Source organism: Ambystoma mexicanum, chromosome 4q, assembly GCF_040938575.1.
Source record: "Ambystoma mexicanum isolate Mex_15411 chromosome 4q, UKY_AmexF1_1, whole genome shotgun sequence".
Classification (NCBI taxonomy): domain Eukaryota; kingdom Metazoa; phylum Chordata; class Amphibia; order Caudata; family Ambystomatidae; genus Ambystoma; species Ambystoma mexicanum.
In genome coordinates this window covers 789,683,682-789,703,129 of record NC_090928.1, presented here as the reverse complement: position 1 = coordinate 789,703,129, position 19,448 = coordinate 789,683,682, and the positions used below count along the sequence as shown (strand labels likewise).

General features: G+C 43.9%; 1 protein-coding gene across 1 annotated transcript in view; it reads left to right on the top strand.

Annotated features, from left to right (window-relative positions):
- BFSP1 (beaded filament structural protein 1) overlaps nucleotides 1-19,448 on the top strand; it is a 523,750-nt gene that overhangs the window by 36,239 nt on the left and 468,063 nt on the right. The window contains 1 exon segment of the mRNA XM_069607288.1: nucleotides 6,546-6,606. Coding sequence (XP_069463389.1) covers nucleotides 6,546-6,606 — 61 coding nt within the window.

Here is a 19,448-nt window from a genome sequence, read left to right as displayed (position 1 = left end):
AAACTTGCCCTCATCCATTCCACCCAACATACACAAAGACATTCAAATCAAAGAGACTCTCCTCTTTTTCTCCTATCTCCACTCAGAGGAGTTCTGATCGTTAGCAGTAAGGTGTGATATTGCATGCTGTTTAGTGGAACCCTGCCCTCCGGCGTTCTTCAAATCACTTACCTGTGCCAGGTTGGTTATTGTTGAGGCAGCCAAAGATCACTCATGGACATATCCATCTCCAGAATCTTCCAAAGGATTTCAAGTGCCTTTAATGCAAGCCATTGTTAAAAGAAATAGGACTTGCGTAGATACTCCCAAACAAATGGGACATCTCTAATTGCAGGTTCATGACTAAACTAGCAACCAAATCTGCATAAAATCAGTTAATGAATTTCACTAAGGGTAATCTTTGATGCATTAGGTCCAAGCTTGTTTCACGGCCAAACATAACACAGAATTGGTACTGCTCTTGATCTGCAACTCTTCATCTGGGACAACCTAAAATATCTTGTATCCCAGCACAATACAGCTGCTCTCATTCTTCTTGTTCTTTCTGCAGCTTTCTATGTAGTAGATCTCAACATCTTGAAATCACATCTCTTTGACCTACGAATCGGGGATCTTGCTTGGCACTGGGTTGTGTCTAATTTAAAAGACCAGCATTAACATATTACAATTGTTCCCTTATTATCCAAATCCAATAATTGTCTCTTTGGGGTCCAACAAGGCTCTTTACTCTCTCCACTCCTTATCAACCTCTACCTTTCCCCACTCACCTTTCATTAGATCTCTTAAACTCTCCTATCTTTGATGACAACACTCAGTTAAACCTTAAAATTCAAAGCCAGGACCTGCCCATGACTAATATCTCAGACTATATTCTCACAATTGACATGTGGATGGCATTAACACATCCTTCTTAATCCAGAAAAAAACAGAACTACGTTCCACTGTAGGCCTACACTAAAACTCCATGATCAACTAACTCATACAATTCATCTCTAGCCTCACCTCATCTACCAAAGTTTAAAAAGTGGGTATTGTCATGAACGGCAACTTATCCATCATTCCCCAAATCATGGCGTTCACTAGCAAATCTTTCAGGCACCTGAAAATGCTCTGAGAAATATTCTCCCACCTTGCTTTCCCACAGAAGTATACAGCAATCATTGTCATCTCTCTACTGGATTACACAGGCAGTCTTTACCTGGATTGCAAGACTACAGAAGGTGCAGAATGCTGCCACATGAATTTTTTCCTCAAATTCGTATTCATGGATTACATGTCAACCATCCTTCTCTCTGTAAATTGGATTCTGAAAGGACACAGTATGGCCTTCAATTCCCTGTGCATCATGTTCATGACTTTCCACAGAACAGGTCGCCATTTCCTGGAATCCTAACTACAAAGACAAATCCCTGCACAACCCCCCTTGGCTCTTCCTTCAGCAGGCAATAGTAGTCCCTGCTGAAAACAATCCTAATTTTTCAAAAAAGCACATCTGGTTTACCTCGTTCTCAGTGCTAGCTACTCAACATTAGAACGCCCTGACAAATAACATGAAAATCATCACAACATGTACCACTTTTAATGAAAACCATTAACGTGTCTGTTTGCTTGTTCAACTGTATCGTACCATCATAGCTCCATCATGGTTCATAATAATTATTCAGTGCTGTTTCTTTGACATTCATGTTCGACTGGAATGGGTGGCAACGGCACCTTCACTCGTACATCTCTTCCTTTGCACCAACAACAGTTTAAGAATAAGACTCTTAATACAGATATATGTGGATTCCCTGGTATAGCGCTCATAACATTGCAAACCTACCGGACTACATTGCATTCCTTTAAGGTAATTCACAGCGTACATTGTGAATGCTTGAAATGTGACTGACTCTCCTTCAGATGATGGAAGCAAATTCAGCAGGATGAAAATGTGTGCAGCCCAAGTGCATGACTGATGCTTCCCCAGCCCTAGTTGCTTTTCAGAGTTGCTGGCCTGTTAGGAATTCCATTTATTGTATTGCTAGCAAAAGTACCCATTCTCTGAAGATTCTGTAGACAGACATGATAACACTCTCATGAATTGTTGAAAATCAATGATCCTGTAGGTCGCTGTTCCACTTCGCTTATCGCTTGATGTGCTTTGCACCCTGAAGTTAAGTGCACTGAGAATGGGCGCATGTGGCTGGCTGACATACCCCGGAGCAGAAGTTGGGGGGAGGTGAGAGTTAGTGTGCTGCTGCATACTGGGACCTTCTGTGCTCTCTCTTCACCTGCTGCCTCACCATGGCATGGTGCAGTTCATTGTGGTGCATTGTGGTGCAAAATGTCCCAGAAACTCTGCATTTTAGAGTTTAGGATTGGTTCTTCTACGACCACATTGATGTTTCACCGATTTCAGGCAACCATGTCGTGTAAATGTGCTGAAATCCAGGGTAAGGGGTGGGGTTTCCAAATTTTATACAGCCCGTCATGTCCGGAGGGTCTGAACAGGTAACTATGCAAAATGTGATGCATATTGGTGAAACAGTGTGGAATTGTATAAGAAAGAGTGCTGGTAGACCAGCTCCTCTTTGCAGTCTCGTCACTGGGGGGGCTGAGGGTCCCCCACCCTATGAAATCCTGTTTCCTCCTTGTGCCCCCCCTACCGAAGGCGAGCAGAGACTGTGTTCTCTATTCGTGGTGTTATTTGTGACACTCACAGGCAAATGTCTGCATATCACACTACAAATACTCTCCTTTTGTCTCAATGCAGAGCAGCTTGCAGCCCCTCCCATCAGAATGTAGTGCATTCTGATGTGAGGGGAGGTGCAGTGGGATGTGGAAAGTTGGTGTGCACAAAAGCCTCTCTGCAGGAATGCTTGTGACGTCACGCATTACCTTTCATAGACGGGCCCCCCACTTTTGTCTGTGGCCCCCCCCTACTTTTGTCTTTGGTCCCAGGGCTGGACTGGGAACTAAAATAGGCCCTGGAAATAATTACTGGGGACCAAAAGAGGCCCTGGAAATAAAGTTCAAAGTGGCCCTGTATGACACCTTTTCAGCAAGCCCAATGCTTTTCCTATGAGAAAATTTGGAAATACCACAGAAAAGAGGCCCAGGGTGCAGAGGCCCACCGGGAAATCTCCAGAGTTCCCTATGGGCCAGTCCACCCCTGTTTGGTCCCCTCTGTGACCCTCCTAAATTTGATTCCTGGTTACGCCACTGCTTCTTTGGCAGTGTAACACAAGAGCTGCGCGACGCAGACACCGATTAGAGATTTCTGCCACCACAACTCTCCCCCTACCTCCCCCCTGACACATCACTGAGTGGCGAGCTGGGTGTTGTTGCAAGGCAAGGCAGAGTCCTTTGCCAGTGCTTCCGGTGCAACAACAGGCGGCTGTTCTCTAACAAGGGAGTTCATGTCCCTCATTGTGAAGCTAAGGGCTTGTCTCCGTTATCTAATTTGCACGCTCTTACGAATATTCATTATTCGTTAGTGCCTGCAAAATAGACAAGCCCTCACACCATCAGCTTCACCCCGAGAGACAGAAGGTTCTGACAAACAATAACACACAACTGGCTAACGAGTCCCTGGGGGAGTAAATCTGATGGCGTGGCACCCTGATCATGTATGCGTTTAACCTAAGTGAATGACCTGACACCATACCAGGTAATACATTATTCGTTGAGAGCGGTTAGATTGCTGAGCCCACCCAATCAGCTTCACGAAATGAAACTTTGATTACAAAAATGGAAGCAACGATTTGCCTTGATGAGCCCACACTTTGGTTAAGTGGCCCACCCTGGCAGGATCTGAGACCAACTCGAGCACTTTAACACAGATGTTCCCAGTTGAGAGGAAGTTTATTTTTCTGTAACTAGTTCACACATTATGACGGTCTAATGAATTGCAAAACAATGGTGACTCTGTTTTGCTAACTGAAGTTAACTATTATTTGTTAAACAGTTTCACGATTGCTTTTATTTTTTTGGTGTATATATTCGGCTATGCTGTCCAAGCTAGCAATATGCTGTTAATTCCAATGCTACAGACAGTATCAAAAGAAATTCATCTTGCAGCAGGGTTTTTATTATTTTTTAAAACATGCATTGAATTACATACCAAACAATGCTTCCTGCTTTGACAGCAGGTCCAAGGATGCTGCAGCAGGGTTGGGCATGGGGCGGACAGGGCAAAGTGCCTCTATTGTGGGAATGCCTTACAGTGAGAGTAGAAGAGGGTTCCACGTGATTATGTCGCGGGGATAAAGTCGCCAGCTAGCCAATTTATTTGTCCCCACCCCTAACATCCTTTCCCCAAATATTCTACGAGGGGTATCTCCAACAGGGACGTCATTTAGGGGTTGCTAGGGTTTGCAAGTAGCATGTGACTCTTTTATTTCTGGAGTGGCTGCTTTTCTGGTAGCTATAGCCGGTAAGATAGCTCAGTGGGTAGAGCGCTCGTTGCTGCAATGTGTGTGGGATCTGCAGGTTGCAGGTTTGACTCCCGGCAAGATCATTTCAGCTGTTCATACTGCTGAGGTTGATAAATGAGTACCAACTCAGGTTGGTGGATATTGCATGTATATTTGCTCTATATGAAAGGCTTAAGCGTAAGTGCAATATAATGACACACCATTATCGTTTGAACTCCCGACCGGTGATGCTGGAAGTAGTGGGGAGGTTTGGAGAATACAGCGGGCTGTGCATTCATCGGGACAAGTCTGAGCCCCTTCCGGTGTTGGGGTTAGAGGATGCAAGACCGAAGGGCTGCCCCTCTCCATTGCCATGGACACTATATAAGAATCGGGTCGCAAGCTTTGATTTCTTGAAAAATAACTCAAACCCCCTTCATTGAGAAAGTGCAGGAGGATGCCAGGCATTGGGTGACCTTGCTGATATCCATACTGGGCAGGGAAAACTTGTTCAAATAGTTATCGCTTCCACGACTGCTCAATATACTACAAAACAGTAGAGTCCAAAGCCCCTCAAGAGTATTTCGGGTCATAGAGAATATACAAAGGAAAGTAATATGGGACAAGGCTTGCCAGAGAATTGCTCTTGCAATGATGACTCGCTCGTTGTGAGAGTGGGGGATCGCATCCCTGATGCATGAACATACTATTGGGAATCCCAACTGGTGGCAGCAAATGAGTGGGCTTTTGATGAGGTGGGAACTTCCCACATCAGGTTGGAGAAGGGCTTGATGGGGGACCAGACACCTATATAGGTTCTACATGCTGCTGCGAGACGGGATGTTGCTGCCAGGCCTCCGCACTTGAGGGGCATGGAAAGAGGCACTCAAAGCAATGGGTTGGGGCGGAGTGGTGATGTTGAAAGCTCCAGTGTGGGAAAATCGGGATCTCCCGGAGGTTGGCAAGCTAGGACAACATAGTCGATCAAGAGCAATTGGCTCCCTTCCAGCACCTGTCCCATCTGCAATGTTTTCCGGAACGGGAATACTACACATATTTGCGGCTGCAACACGTGATGGGCCATGAGGATAGAGAGGGGTGGGCCATTCCCAAAAGTTCACCACTGGAGGCCAACCTCCTGGTGGGGAGGATTGAGGGGAAGGTCATAACACAGCAATTAATAGCTTCTCCTCCTTGCCATGCCAAAAACTCAGAGACAAAAGGGAAAGGTATCTAGGGGTACTCAAAGATGAGGACTGGGTGGATGCATTGGTTTAGCACGTGCAGGCAGGCCTTTCCAGCAGGTTAAAACTTATTCAGTACAAAATACTTCACAGGGTGTACAACTCCAGGGATAGGCTACACCGAAAGGGGAGAACCACAGACTCACTATGCCTGAGGTGTTGGACGGACGTGAATATCTTCAAACGTATACTGTGGAATTGTCTAAGGATCCTGTCATACTGGGGTGTGGTGAAGAATTCCATCTCCAAGATTTTTGGGAATCGGGTCTCAGACTGCCCCAAACTGGGTCTACTACATATTTGAGGGGAATCAGACTTTAACCTGGGGGGAAGAGCTTGATTAGAACTGGGGTGATGGTGGCCAAAAGTGATCTGGCGGTATGGTGGGTGCCCAACTCCACCCAAGGTTACCACATGGAGAGAGTGCATGGATCATTGTTGCGAGATGGAACGCAGTGTTTCGGAAGAGTAGCTGCCCCCAAAATCACCACAAGATATGGGGCAAATGGCTGGAGGCCGACTGATCTCGGCTGGTCAAAAGGAAGGGGGAGTGGTGGACAGTGAGATGGGGTCTCTGGATGGGAAGAAGAGCAAAAGGGAAAAGTGGCCTACGTGCAAGCTAAGTTATGGAAATAGGGATTGCTGCTTCACTCATACCTTTTATTCTGTTGTTATTTTCTTGGTTGTTATGGAAAATAAATCAATACAAATTGTAATATAAAACAAAATGCAGCTCCATGAAGTAAAATGTCTTCACTATTCTTGGACACATGCCCTTAAGAAAGCTTATTTATGTGATTGCATAGAGGAATCTTCATCCATGTGTATTTATTTGAGAAAATATTTGAATGCTGACACTAACAAGGAACACAATCATCTTACTTGGTTCAAAACATCTTCTTCACAGGTACAGAAATGAATGTGAATACCAGTTGATGCTTCGCAACACACTTGAACGCCTTAACAAGGTAATGAAATTAACATAAAACATGTCCATGTCAATGTATTCAAGATTTCCTCAGCACTAGTTTCCATAATGTATCTACAATTGAGTTTTCTTACTAATTATCCCTGAAGAATGTCAATAATGCCGACTGCATGTTTGGTGGCCAGCAGCAGAACAAAGCTTACTCTCATAATTGAATGTTTCACAATTTGTGCACTTAAACCTTAAGAGATTATGGAGCTCATTTCGGCCAATAACGAAATTTGACGGCGTGGACCTGGTACATTTGGACTCAGGCGATAATGGTCCCTGCTGCCAAACTTTAGTCATTTGCATGGCATAGTGCAGATGCATGGGTCAAAAGTTGGCATACACACATGTACGCCATCTTTTGGCCTGCACTTTTGCTCTCTGCCTTTCAAAGGTTGTAAATGATGCCTGCCATACTCACATTACAGGCAGATTTTACTTTTAATTGTACACGTTGTCTGCCATTCTCGTATGCCCGGTAACATGTACAATTAGAATTAAATGCTGACCGACATACATGCATGTCAGGCAGAGTTTCACTGCTTGCCATTAGCGCATGGCAAGTAGCGTTCACAGTTACATTGAAACACTGCCAGACATCAGAGTATGTCAGGCAGCATTTAATTGTAGTTTTACATGCTGTCTGCCATGGATGCTTGGCCGGCAGCATGTACAATGCTGATGCATAAAGCCGGCGGATCCCACAGGGTTCACCAGCTTTTGACCCGGCATGGATTTTCATGCCAGCGCAAATGCTGGAGCATTTGTGTGGCAGAGAGGAAGAAAAGTGTGGAAATGTGAGTTGTGTTCCGCCCCTCCTCTCAGCCAAACAAATGAGGCGTGTCGCGAATGAAATGCTTAAAAGCCTCACTCGAGGCTTTTACCCCTTTCATTCACGTTATGCCACTTAAGAAAGTTAGCTCTTATATATCTTTGAGAGTAGGACATTTTCAATGATGCTCAGTTCCACTCTTTCCTCCGAGGAGCTTTCTGTTTCTCAGTTTTTTATCTGCCTCCCTTTCCCCTATAGCCATTGCAAACTTGAGCCAGCTTGCTTATTGCGGTGCCCCGCAGGAGGGGCATGGAGTGGGGCTAGTTTGATTGTTAAGTTGTAGCCATGGGTGCAGCTTTTTAGCTGGGCTTTCCTTCAGATTCCCAAGGTCTTTCTCCCTCTAGTTCAGGGCTTCCAGGTTGGTGTAGAGTCACTTGTGCTTCCTGTCAGCCGGGCTCTGTGCTGGTTGGCAGTGACTCTCCCCCCTGGGTCTCCCGGCTTCATAGGCTTAGCAGAGTCACTTACATGACATGCCAATAGGGCTCTGTGTTGGCCATGCAAGGCCTCTTTGCCTCGTTTCTGCTGCCTCTCATGACGGCTCTGACCTGCCTGCAATGGTGTCTCTCCCCTCTCAAGTGGACATCTTCAAACGGACTGTATGATACAAGCGTTTTCTCTCTCTCGCAGAGCATGCCCTATTCATTCCAGGTTACTGTTGTTAAATTCTGCACAGCTTGACACAACTCATCTTTGATTGGCTGGTGGTCCTACAGTCCTTCAGGGGGCTTATTCATTATTTTCCCTTCTATCTTGACAGGGGATTGGGCATAGTTAAAGTCAGCCATTGCAAAATGGTGTATATGGTTATTAAAAACCCTAGCCACTAGGTATTGTGGGATGTTTCGACCCATGCATCCAAGCCATACAAAATCATTGTGCATTACTGACATGGGAAACATCGTAATGGCCACCGGAAAGCATTCTGCTGGCCAGAAATCACCAGAAAGTGTGCAGTGAGAACCTGACAGACAGGCTGCCATCTTCTTTTGCCTCTGTCAGTGTTAACGCAGGAGACCATTGCCAGCCCCATCCTTTGGCTGCTCACAGAACAAAAGCAGACAAAGGAATACAGAGCTGTTCAACAATTAATTTTCTTGATTGTCAAAATTGCTAAAATCATGGGCATGAAACCACCAAAAAAATCCAACTTCTGTTTGGGTGTTCTACATTACTCTACTGCAGAATCCACATCAATACAATGTTAGCAAGGATCATATGCTATCAAGTAAAATCCCCTTTTTGAAATGTATTAATTTAAAAATGGGTGCAAAACCGGTGCCCGCCACTGACCGGCGCTAGCGATCTACATTCTGACAGGAGACTTGTATTTCAGGAGCTAAACAGTGAACCTGAGTTAGCTGGGACTTCAAAGGCTTGCTTGTCCATGAGAAGTCTTCACACCTAGTATTCTCAGCAAGAAGGCAGGAAATCACGTGGTTCTGTTAATCAGATGGACAGTGGTACCCTGGACTGATGCCCTGCTAGCAGGAAAAAACAGACAAAGGATTCATTCAGCTGAATAGGGTATGCTGATTTTGGGTGTGAACTGTCAACACTGCTCTGGGGGAAGGCAAGACATTTGACCTCTGAGCCAAGCCAAGTTTCTAGGGGCGGGGACAGACAAATGGGTGTACTGGAGTGGAGGCAAATGTATGTTTTATTAAATTGCTTATAAAATATTGTATCAAGCTGACAGAAATGTACAATTTGGGGATTCTTAATATGAAAAATGCACCCACAATTTGAGACGAAGCTGGACGCTGTAGGATGTTCTGAGGCCAAGCCCTGTAATTCCTAATATTGTAATGTCTGTGTTTATGCTAGAGACCTTGAAACTTACTGTAATATGCCCAGAGAGGGTGTGTACCTCCGTGTCAGATTTGATGAAAAACCAATATTGCAAAACCCATCAAAAGCGCAAAATGTTGTCACTTTTGCACCCAAGCTCTTAGAAATATCAGGGTTGAACAGAGACCTGTCTTAATTCATCTCTGATGTGTACATGTGATTTCAACAACTTTTGTATCTGGGAAGCATGTTTGGTTATGAAAAATTGCTTTTCTAAGTAAATGCTAAGGGGAGGGACTTCAGTCAAGCCATAAACATAGCATCACTCTGACTCATTCTGACTCACTACTCCGTTCTCCAGTCAGAGGACAATAAATCATTTAACCTATCAGAATCCTTACTGGGTTGGGCATAGAAAGTCAGCCTTCCCACCCACTTTCAAAAGACATAAAAAGAACCACTGAGACCCAGATAGGGACATTCATTTTCCACTCTTTAATTGATTTCTGGGAGCACGCTGCCCGACAATATCCAGAATTTAGACTCCAGATAGACTCCAGAACTTTCAGCAGAGAGGCCTGAACCAAAAGCTGAATCCTTCTCAGCAGGCCTCAGAATCCAGCAACCTAACCAAACTATTCAACAGCTGGGCAAGCTGTTTGATTCTGGCTAAAACCCTGTGCCAGACCCAGACCCGGAAAGCAGAGCTGTATCCAGAACCCGTCAGACCCAGACCAGACTGCTGTGCCGTGCCGATAGCAGACCAGAGGTCACGCTGTGAGCAGAACCAGTGCCAGAGACCGTCCGGTGGATTTAACTGTCATTTTAAAGCTAGGAACCTAGGCTTTCCAACCAACCCAAAATGACATTCCAACTCCTTATAGTTTTTCCGTAATCGCGATCGACACACTCAGAAAAAGTGCAGCGAATTGCAATTTAACTCAATTTCACCACTTGCAAAAATAGCTGCTTCTTGCTTTCCACTGCTGAAATTCGTTTTCAACCTGATAATCATTCCTGAATCATTGCTAGTGTTGACCTGAACTAATTCAAAGTAGCTATCACCTACCCTGAATCTCCTCTAGGAATTAAAATCATTTTTAGCATATTTTTCACGTCATTGCAATCACATTTAAAAGTATTTGGCCTGTGCTTCAAAATCATCCCTGTTTCTCTAAGCTTGCTGGGGGGAACGGGAACTGAACTGCTTCTGATTGTATTCCTGAAAACTGTGTGCTCTTCTTTTCATCTCTTCATATTGCATAGGGGTAGAGTGAGTTGTCACAAAGGAAAAAGTGATCAGATTATCTCTTGTTGAAACCATATCCCTTTTTCTTCCTGTGCTGCTTTCTTTCCATCATTGCTTTTCCTTGAAACCATACAAAGTATTCTCTGCTACCTTATCCTTTCTATACCAACTCCTAAGTAATTAAGGAATTGTGCTACTGTAATATTATCCATTGTTGATCACTGTTCATACTCATAAGCGTGCTATCACATATTAATTTATTCATAAAAGTGTGATATATATATTTATATATTGTTAAATGTTTCCAATAAACCTTTTAATTTGCAAAACAAACTTACTTCTTGGCTAAGTGAGGTCAGGGGGATTCAAAGAGAGGGGCGTTATATAAGGGTTTATCATCCAGATTTAAGAACTTGACATAAAAATATATGAATAAGGGCTTCCATTGGGCATCCCAGACTAGGCATGGACTTAGTTGGAGTGCTTGATTGAAGTCACTTACAGTATCCTACAACAGAGTCATCAGCTGTGAGGCAGGGATGGTGACTTATACCATTCCGACGGTCCCTGTCGCCTAACGGGCGGTCACCCGCAAAGGAACCCTACTTTCCATATAACATAGATAGTGTTAAGCATAGGTGGCTCACCTTCCAAGTCCCAAAGGTGGTGGCTCACACATGGTGAGAGGTAACAATTTCTCTTAAATCGTCACACACCCCAGATTGGCAAGCTAGCATAGCCCTACTTTTTAATCAATTCATGCTTCTCAAGAGTTTCCTACAATTTTCTAACAGTTGAACTTCACACCCCAATGTTTTCTGCCACTTATTCTTCCTGCCCAGACTATGGCAATCTGCCTGACCACAGCAATCCTCTCTATTTAAACAAACCCCACCAACTACTGCAAAATAACTATGCCCCACTCCTTACTAGGTCTGCAGGCTTGGCCACATTCACCCATCCTTCCTCGCTTTTTGCACAGGCTATTTGCTCATGACAGGAATTATTTCAAAGTACACTCTATGGTTAATTAGGACTTTTATGATTCTGGCCTGTTCTTCTACTGATGTTTTACGATACTAAAATGTTATTATGCCCCATTGTGATTTTTCTCCTGGCAGTCTGACTGTAATTTGTCTCCACTGTGATTTCTGTGATTTCACTCCCAGCTGCCCCACTGCAAAACTGCTCCTGGAGTGCACAGTCGAGTGCTGTTAAGTGCTGGTGAGAAGCCTCTTAAACTGCCCGGGATTCCCTTTTCGTCGTTGGTGATTCAGTGTTGCGCAATTAAGCCACTCCCCCCTGTATCTCTATGTGCATTTAATAAAACTGCATGCGCACCCGCACACGCGCACACGTGGATTTCACAGTCGAGTTCTGTTACGTGCTGGCGAGATACCTCTTAAACTGCCCGGGAGTCCCTATTCATCATTGGCGATTCAGTGTTGCATGATTAAGCCTCTCCTACTTGTATTTCTGTGTGCATTTAAACAAACCACACATGCACCCGCTCGTGCGCCCACATGGAGTGCACAGAAAAGTGCTGTTGCATGCTGGTGAGATGCCTCTTAAGCTGCCCGGGATTCTTTTTTTGTCATTGGCGATTCAGTTTTGGTACGCAATTCACAAGCTATATTAACTCCAACTATCCCTCTCTGGACACTGTGGACACTGGACTTTGACTTGCAATCAAAAAACTTTTTCTAATAAAACTATATCTTTCTTTTGTCCGTAGCCTGATTAAGCCACTCCCACTTGTATCTTCATGTGCATTTAATAAAACTGCATGCGCTCATGTGGAGTGCACAGTCGAGTGCTGTTACGTGCTGGTGAGATGCCTCTTAAACTGCCCGGGATTCCCTTTTCGTCATTGGCGATTCAGTGTTGCATGATTAAACCACTCCCACTTGTATCTCCGTGTGCATTTAATCAAACCCACATACACCCACGCGTCTGCACACATGGAGTGCACAGTCGAGTGCTGTTATGTGCTGGTGAGACACCTCTTAAGCTACACGGGATTCCCTTTTCGTCATTGGCAATTCAGTGTTGGTACGCAATTCACGAGCTATATTAGCTCCAACTATCACTCTGGGCACTCTGGACACTTTGGACTTCGACTTGCAATCAAAAACTTGCTCTAATAACACTATTTCTTTCTTTTGTCCGTAGTATGATTAAGCCACTCCTACTACTATTTCTGTGTGCATTGAAACAAACTGTGCGCGCACCCGCACATGCGCACACGTGCAGTGCACAGTTGAATGCTGTTACGCTTTTGCGTTGTGCTCAGTGCTCACCTGTTAGCCCTTCTCAAAACGTACTAATTGCCATCCTGTCACCTTGTAGTCTGTATTGCCTGTGCTTGTTTAAATTACAATGGGGAGTGGAATGGCAACACGCTGACCTCGGCGATGCCGGCGCGAGCATACACAACATTTGTGCAACCAAGCAGTGGTACTTCGTCGAGTAAACTTCTGCTGGAAATGTTGCGGCGGGTCTGCTGGGAGCGCAAACTAAACGCTCCCTAAATTAATGACTTCAGAACATTCTGCCGACTTGTAGAAGTTGCTTATACACCATTTACCAGGATACATGGTGCACAATACTGTGCGCCCCAGAAAACAATACAATTGTCTGATGAAGGCTCGAATGTACATGATGGTGCAAGGTTTATAGGAGATAACCTCCAAATAACAGACTTATAAGTGCTAGCTTATCTTACACCGGCAATTGCTGATGTTGAACAGGAGATTTTTTCAACGCCGGATGTAATGCCATGTATCGCCACAAAGAAGCAGAATGTCATTACATTCCATGCGGCTGACCACTCTCAACGCCCTATGCTATACTCTGAAGTGGTACAAATGACACCAAATGTAAACGAAAAAGGCAGATACTATATCAGTCGCCGCAGCTCCTGTACCTTGTGACTCGCCTTTGATTTCTAATGTCCACCAAAATCTAGACTATAACCCTCCTAGGTCACCAAGGTAAACGATGGTAGAAACGCAATGGGAGGCTAGTGCTTCTAAACCAAGCTCGAATGTATCCAACTTCTCCTTTTCCTTAAACTCATCTGTAGTCTCCTTTGCCAGACCCGTTCCAAAACCTTCTTTTGGAATTTCCCACCCCGCAAACCTAATGCAGGAAACCACACTTATGGCCATTAACACGACAATGTACTCCCTGGCAAAAATCCATGAAGTACTAGATAAAAAAATTGATTTACATACCGAGGCCCTTAAATTGATAATGCCGAAGGTTGATTGGTTGGCCACAGAATTCACTCATTGTGCGGTAGAGGTGAATGCATGCTGTCATTCGCACGGTCATTGGCAGGGATTGAAAGAGCAGAAGTATTAATGGGGGCTAAGGAGGCTAGTAGAGATATTAACTCAGGATGCACCACAAACTGTGGCTTCTCTGTTGTATCTCAGGTACTTGAATCTAGACAGTCTGAGGGTGACCATAACCTGGCTCCAGCCGATCTAATGGAAGTGCCGACTTATGACTTGTTCCAGCCCTTGCCTTGCTAGAGCAAAGCGAAATGAAATGCACCAATGTAACTCAGCCTAAAGCTGTGAAAAAAGCTCAAAATCAATCCCAGGTAAAGAAACCAACTAAATCTAAACTCTGTCAGTGCCCTCCTTGACTGCCTCAGAAAATAGAACAGCAGAAAAAGCCATGGTAGAGACCAGTGAGGTAGCCACAGCAAAAGCCTCACTGGCAATAAGTGAGGCAGACATGGAACAGGTCTCCCTTGGTACTTCATCCAATCAAGGCAGACTGACATTTCGAGGGCATGCAACCCCTCAGGCTGTACACAGAGCTCCTGATATTAGTTCTGTGTCACCAAAAGCAGGTGGTAGGGACGTGGAATCAAATGCTGAGCTCATGAACTTGTCCACCCATTCTGTATCCTCTATACTGCAAATGGAGGCTATTTGCGAGAACCTACACTATCCCCAGGCACTCAATAATGTTTGTAGAATTTTTTGCAATAAAGCATCCAATGAATTTCCAAATTTCCAACCAATGGAACAAAAGGGAGCTCATAAATTAAAAGAGATGGAGTCTCTGCAGCCCCAGAGACGAGAACAGCTTCCCCTCTTTAGTTTGCGAGTCCACTCCCTGAGTGTGAATCAAAAAGCAGCTGATCGGCAAAAGCTAATGTCTTCGGTACTCAGATCCAAAATAATGAACCAATTGCAAATAATGACCAACTTACTCTCACAATGAGAGATAAACAGTGGAACGATCCCTTTCCAAACAGAACCACACTTCTCATTGCCTTTCAGACGATTCCAAAATGGACACATATATGCTCGCAAGACATACATTCGATCAGTTTCATCACAAGTGATAACTTTGACACAATACCATCTCAAATAGTTGAAGAATTACTGTGGCAAATGAGAGAGAAGCTCTCTCAATGTGATTTACAGTTGCAGAAAACTAATCTGGCACCATGCATAAAGCGAGATCACAGTGAAACCAACAGAAAACGGATCAAATCCTTAGACCCTCGTAAAGGCAGACACACTTTGTGGTCCCGATCAGGATAAGAGGTGCTTAGTAGTAGATGAGGTTGAGTGGCAGTATTATTAGCCATTACCTATTAATTACAACATCACAAAAGATCTTCCCCATCGAGAGGTTTGGTTTAAAGATCATGCATCAGCAGCGACTATTTCAAAATGGTCCTGGCTCACTAAAGCTTTAAATCGGACGAGCCCAACGATAAATGATTAGTGCCAGTTAGCGCTATCTGACCAAAGAATGAACCTTCTGGGTTTGCTATTATTCCTTTTTGTTGTTGTTCCCTGGGCCGTTGAGGCGGTCAATTGTAACATATACATTTCGTAGTTAATGGGATTTTGACTGTGCAATTACGTGTTTTTCTGCACATATTTTGATCCTCTGAAACAACACCTCGGCTATTTCTATTTTCTGCTGTGTGTGGTTCCATTCAAATGAAAGCTCACCTTTGTCGCAGGATCATTGCACCCTCCTGCTGTATGTGGTTGTGTGTCACAAATTCTACTTTGAATAAGAGATTATTGGAATCCGATTCCTTGAACTCAGCTAGGAAACATCCTGTCCCTCTCATTCTACTCGTATACCATAAAAGAACACATTACATATTACGTATGACACCATGGGCTTCTATGAGAGATGGGAGTCATCCCCGGAAACTCCCACAGGATTATTACCAATGTTCCCAATTTGTGCCGGCACAGAGCCTGAACTCTATTCCTTTGTGGTGCTCCCTCAGTTGTGTATGCTCTGGCCACTCTGCTGAGAACCTGATAACAGGAGGCTTGTAGGAAGAAGTGTAAACCTACCTGTGATACTTAAGCCTGTAAGACCCCCAAGAGCATTGCAACTCAGTGCCCTTTCAGAGGACAGGTGTCCCTTGAATAAAGATTGGCATCTCTCCTTTCTATCACAGGTTATAGATTATAGTTCTGTACCACAAGCATACTTCTATCCACAGAGCAAAACATACTTCTATCCACAGAGCAAAGCTGTTTTGCATCTTAGGGGCACCAGATGGAACCTGTCTTTAGGTGTCTCGTGAATGCTGAAATGTTCTGCAAAGCCTCTGTAATCCCACAATCCTTGTAGCAGCACTCCATGGAAGAGAACTGACGATGGTTAAGTTATGTTAGGTTCATTATTTTTGGAACACAGAATATAGGCCACTTTCAATACAGTTGTAACTCCTGCATTCCTTGACTAATGTGATGTTCGACTCCAAATCTCATTGCTTCACCATTATCAAATGAACTATTTTCCCTGACATTCATGTAAGTGCCGAAAGGGAAGAATAACAACTTCCTGAAATGAAAGGAGTTTACAGAAAATACAGCCTAACAATTCTTTAAAACTATGTGTTCAAACTTTCTCTATTATTTATTACTTCTGCAGAGCACTACTGATATGTTGATGGCCTTAACCAAGCCAATCTGATTGTGTATGGATGTAACTATGTGTGCAGACTTTATCCTTTACTGTAGTTTAACATTGATTGTATTCCTTATGAAAAGATTCCTGGATACATGTTAAAAAAAATCAAATGTCATCTTATGGAAATGCACAGTATTAATTAAGCTCTTTGAAAAAATAGATCATTTCTGAGATTAGAAGGACCAGTTTCTGAGGTTTTCACCGATTGGAGTGTACAGGGCTTTTGTAAATGGAGAAATCACCTACAGCCTCTCTCTCCTCCTTCTCTTTTATAGTGTAAATAGTTGTTAATGAGTGAGTCAGTACCTTTTAGGCTGCAGAAGCCATCCTGTGGTGAACAGGTCACACCTTGTGCATCTGCTAATCACTGACAGTCCCTCTCTGACCCAGGGATGGACAGCCCTAACTGTCTGGATGAATACAACATGGCTGTTTTATCCTGGTTCCACCGTTTAGCTGTGACACAAAGTTCTGCAGGGGCTTCAGCCAGAGACCATTAGCTGGTAAGGTGATAGAGAGACGGCAAACTCACGATTACAATGTTATTAGAATGTCCATGCTATTCCTTACCCCAAACAACTTTATCGCAATGCCAGCATGCTGTTCTTCACCTTCCTGCAGCCAACACACCCTGTTTAGGTCAATGTGCTGTCCTTTTGAGGACTTCACACTATACCATCTATCTTTTCTGCTCTTGGATTCATTGCGAAGAAACCACTATTGGGTTGTAGCAATACTCCAATACTGAGGTCCTGGTGCCACCTCAAAAAACAGTGAGTTGTGGCCATTGGGGGTGGTGGGAATGTATTTTTGGCATGTGTGAGAAGCATTCTGGGCTTGTGGGAGACGGCTAAGTAGTGTCCGAGGAGGACTGAGCAGGGATCTGGCACCTGCCCCGGCTGCTTGATGAAACCTTATGGACGTCTGATGAACGCCTTCTTTACCTGCCAAAGACTCACTCAAACCAACCACAGATTGTTGCCACAGGCCTAGCCATTAGCACATCAACATTAACCAAATCATTACTAAGCTCTCTTCTTTAGCCCTATCAGGCTAACCAAACCCAAAGCTCTGTAGTATTTCAGATCTTGGGATCTTCTTTATCAATAACACACTCCCAAGTTTCTCTGCCAAACCCATAGAAAACAGATTGGTACACAGGAACCAGATAAATCTGACCTGCATCCATAAACACCACAGGTTTCACATCTGCCTCTTCCACTGTCCCACTAATTACCCCGTGGCAAATATTTTAATAAAAATGTATAATTTTTGTTTTTTAGGTTTGCCCTCGAGTGAGGTACTTAGAGTTTCTTAAAAAGCTGCTTCATAGATGAAAAAAGATGATTTTATTGGGTTTCTCTATCCACAGGATGTTAAAAAAAGGCAGTACAACTAGACGTATTTCTATTGTGTACTTGTGTTCAAACTGAATTCTGACAAAACAATGATAAAGACCAGAACAGAAGAGGAATATGGGATATTTCAACCCTGAAGCAAAACCGAAAAAAACTGGATGCTACCTTTAAGACAAATGAACACAAGTACACAATAGAAATACGTCTAGTTGTACTGTCTTTTTTAACATCCTGTGGATAGAGAAACCCCATAAAATCATCTTTTTTCATCTATGAAGCAGCTTTTTAAGAAATTCTAAGTACCTCACTCGAGGGCGAACCTAAAAAACAAAAATTAAACATTTTTATTAAAATATCCCCAGAGAATTGATCAACCTGAGTTTTTCATTGTGTTAACATATAAGGGTACACTCAGGTCTGAGACCCTGTTGTTGGTCCTTTTTGTGTCTGGTGATCCACTAATTACCCCACCTTGTTCTTAAATAGTACAGAGACAAACACAGTGAGACTGCCAATAGTGGCAGGAAGGGGCTACTCAAGATACCCGACCTTTCAGTATGTGGTTTCACTCATTCAGAGAAAGGCAACTGCATGCCTGCCTGGCTGTTTGCATGCATGTTCAATGCTATGAAGCATAGCATGCAAGTAATCCATCTGGGGGCCTGCCAAAGGAGAGGCTCCCACAGTTGAAACCACACCCCTCGCTCATAGAGGGATGGACTTCAACGGCAGCAGTACCCTTGTGAACTCCAAAGGCCCTGCACTCCGCAGGTCGGGGAGCAGGTGTAGTGGAAAGTGCAATGCCTCCAGGGGTCTTATCAGATTCCTGCAACCATGTGTCTCCCCCAAATAGAAATGCGTATGCTTGGCTTGAGTGTTTATATTTCCATTACTGAAATGCACCTAACAGTATACAAACTTTATTTTCAGTGATGGTTAATTTAAGACCTGTCACCATAAATTCACTTTCTCAACCTTGGTTTGATGCTTCGTCTTTGAGGCTTCGTCTCAAATGGCTAGTACCCCTATGCATTCCTTGGTCTTTGGAATTCATCTGAAATTGAGGTAACAATGGAGGTTGTGATTATGGGGCCCTCGTGCCCACAGCTGTTCCTTCAATCAACATGCAGATCCTGTTTACATGCAGGGAAATGCAGGTGTAAATTGTCATATGCACTTTGCATCCTCTGCCTGTGAGATGTTGCTGACACAGTGTGTTTTATGTTATATGTATGTCTTTAACCTATTCACCTGGTCTGTAATAAGGATTCAGCTCTGACTACGCCTGTTAAATATCTGGTAGCATGCCACTTTGTTTTTAGGTGGCACTGCCACTTTCCTGACAGGTCCACAAGAATAATGCAACTCTTCTTTCTCCACATTGGAGCTGTGGGACTGATCTAACCACTGGAAGCCATGCTACTAGAATGCATGAGAATCATATACTTTGTACTGCAGTGCTCATATCCGTTTGGCATGAAGGTGTCAAGATGTGGCAGTGCCACAGATGGCCCAATAACTCAGTGAATCCAGGACAAATCTATTTTTTTCAAATGTTTTTTTTAAACAGCATAAAGGGCAGATTGTTCAAAGAAACAATAGGCAACTGTTCGGATTGCTCAATGCAAACACCG